The sequence below is a fragment of the Sinocyclocheilus anshuiensis genome, unplaced genomic scaffold, assembly GCF_001515605.1.
Source record: "Sinocyclocheilus anshuiensis isolate Anshui unplaced genomic scaffold, SAMN03320099.WGS_v1.1 scaffold456, whole genome shotgun sequence".
NCBI classification, from domain to species: Eukaryota; Metazoa; Chordata; class Actinopteri; order Cypriniformes; family Cyprinidae; genus Sinocyclocheilus; species Sinocyclocheilus anshuiensis.
In genome coordinates this window covers 507,603-510,102 of record NW_015557074.1, presented here as the reverse complement: position 1 = coordinate 510,102, position 2,500 = coordinate 507,603, and the positions used below count along the sequence as shown (strand labels likewise).

Sequence of the window (2,500 nt, the reverse complement as noted above, 5' to 3'; positions counted from 1 at the left end):
CTTTAAAATGGACACATAATTTATTGCCAAATGCAACAGGTCATGATGTGACGCTCCTCTTACTCAACTATTGTTAACATAGTGCTTGCTAAATGTTTTGACTTAGGGTATGGTAGTAATATGGGCTCTTCCTTGATCATCTCAGGGGAGACATTTCTCTCTCCCTTAAGTTACTCTCTGCTGGAAAACGGATTTGGCCTCAATGAAATGTTGGAAAAGCATGTGAATAAATAATCCTGTAGTCTAATTGTCATACAAGGACAGAGTAAGTGCCGAACATGTTTTATCTTTAAAATCTGCGAGACTTAAAGTGCCCCTTTTATGGATTTTTGAAAATTACCTTTCATGCAGTGTGCAACACAGTTCTGAGTGAATGAAAACATCCTGCTAAGTTTTAAATCTGAAAGTGCACCGTGTATAAAGTTATTGTCTCTCAAAAGAAAGAGTCGACTCTGAATCATTGACTCTGAATCATTGAAACGAGTCGTTATTAAATGAATCCCAAGCCGTTTCATGTTGACGTCAACATGAAACATTAGCATATTGCCTGCCCACTTGTTGGTCTTTTCACATTGGTCTGAATGAAAATGCAAATTCATTCTTTGCCACTAGGTGCCACTTTTGGAGCGGTAAAAATAGCGGTTTCCCTGGTAACGCTGTACACAAAGCAGCACTGTGCTCACAACCGCTGCTTTATCAGGCATTACAGGCATGATGAAATGAAAATGAGACCAATTGGACCAATCACCGCAGATTAGCGTCACGCAAAGGAGGGGTTTGGAAAAATGAATCGTTAAACGAATCGTTTGGGAGTCGTTGAGCAAATAAGGTAAAAATAAATGCATATTATAAGACAATGAAAGTGTTTTTTGACCTTGCATGCATGTCAACCTGTTGTTGGGGACTCCCAAAACCAAAATATGAACCTTTCATAACCCATATTAGGGGCACTTTAAGAACACCTACTGTACATTTGCATTATAATATAATATAATATAATAATAATGAATTGTATTAATTTGAAATTTACCTAGATTTGTAACATAGAATAGAATAGAATATAAAAAATGAATCTGGTTCACTTCATGACCTTGTTTTACTGAAAATTACATTGTTTAAACAACATTAAACCACATTCTGTAAAGCTTGTCTGATGAGTGAGCAACCAATGTGGGCGGGGCTTAAACAATAATCAGTTGTTATGTTTGTGTGTGAATAGCTTGAAGACCAGAGTATTTAAAGACAATGTGCTGGAGCCACTCACCCTGTCTGCACTCTGCTCCAGTCCAGCCCTCCTTACACACCTTAGTACCAGAAGGATCACAGTCGAAATGGCCACAGCTCTAAGTGAATGAAAACATCCTGCAAAGTTTTAAATCTGAAAGTGCACCGTGTATAAAGTTATTGTCTCTCAAAAGAAAGAGTCGACTCTGAATCATTGACTCTGAATCATTGAAACGAGTCGTTAGTTTTTTGACCTTGCATGCATGTCAACCTGTTGTTGGGGACTCCCAAAACCAAAATATGAACCTTTCATAACCCATATTAGGGGCACTTTAAGAACACCTACTGTACATTTGCATTATAATATAATATAATATAATAATAATGAATTGTATTAATTTGAAATTTACCTAGATTTGCAACATAGAATAGAATAGAATATAAAAAATGAATCTGGTTCACTTCATGACCTTGTTTTACTGAAAATTACATTGTTTAAACAACATTAAACCACATTCTGTAAAGCTTGTCTGATGAGTGAGCAACCAATGTGGGCGGGGCTTAAACAATAATCAGTTGTTATGTTTGTGTGTGAATAGCTTGAAGACCAGAGTATTTAAAGACAATGTGCTGGAGCCACTCACCCTGTCTGCACTCTGCTCCAGTCCAGCCCTCCTTACACACCTTAGTACCAGAAGGATCACAGTCGAAATGGCCAAAAAAGTCATCTCGTGCTCGGCAGAGTTTGTTGCAGAGTGGGCTGTAGTAATTGGTGTCACAGCGGAATCGCAGGCGGTATTCCAGAGTGAATGTGCGGCCGTGATGCCGGAAGAACTGCCACTGCTCACCTGGGTTCAGCATGGAGGACAGCAGCACTCGCTCTATTAATTCCTCCCTACCTGAGCGGGCAACAGACAGAGTAATGTATATGTATGTACTGTATATATGTGTATACAGTATACATAAATCTTTCTCATATTTTTCCTCCCCAAAATGACACTGAAAAGCTATCAGATGATATGTGTTCGCAAAAGGACCTTAAAGGAATGTTCAGGGTTTGATACAATTTAAGATTTAAATGTAAATATGTTTTTTTTTGTTTTGTTTTTTTAAATCGACAGCTTAGTTTGACATGCCCCTTGTTTTTTTTTTAAAGCAAGCTAAAACTTCTGTTGCAGTAAAGCACTTACAGTAGAAGTATATGTGGAATGTTATTATATTTTAAAAACTCATTTATTCCTGTGATGCAAAGCTGAATTTTCAGCAGCCATTACTC

At 37.6% G+C, this 2,500-nt stretch overlaps 1 protein-coding gene across 1 annotated transcript in view; it reads right to left on the bottom strand.

The window, feature by feature from the left end:
* The window catches only part of LOC107676746 (protein jagged-2-like), a 60,480-nt gene that overhangs the window by 11,753 nt on the left and 46,227 nt on the right, over nt 1-2,500 (bottom strand). Inside the window, exon 6 of the mRNA XM_016471413.1 lies at nt 1,869-2,123. Within this exon, the coding sequence (XP_016326899.1) occupies nt 1,869-2,123 (255 nt within the window). The remainder of the gene's footprint in view (nt 1-1,868; nt 2,124-2,500) is intronic.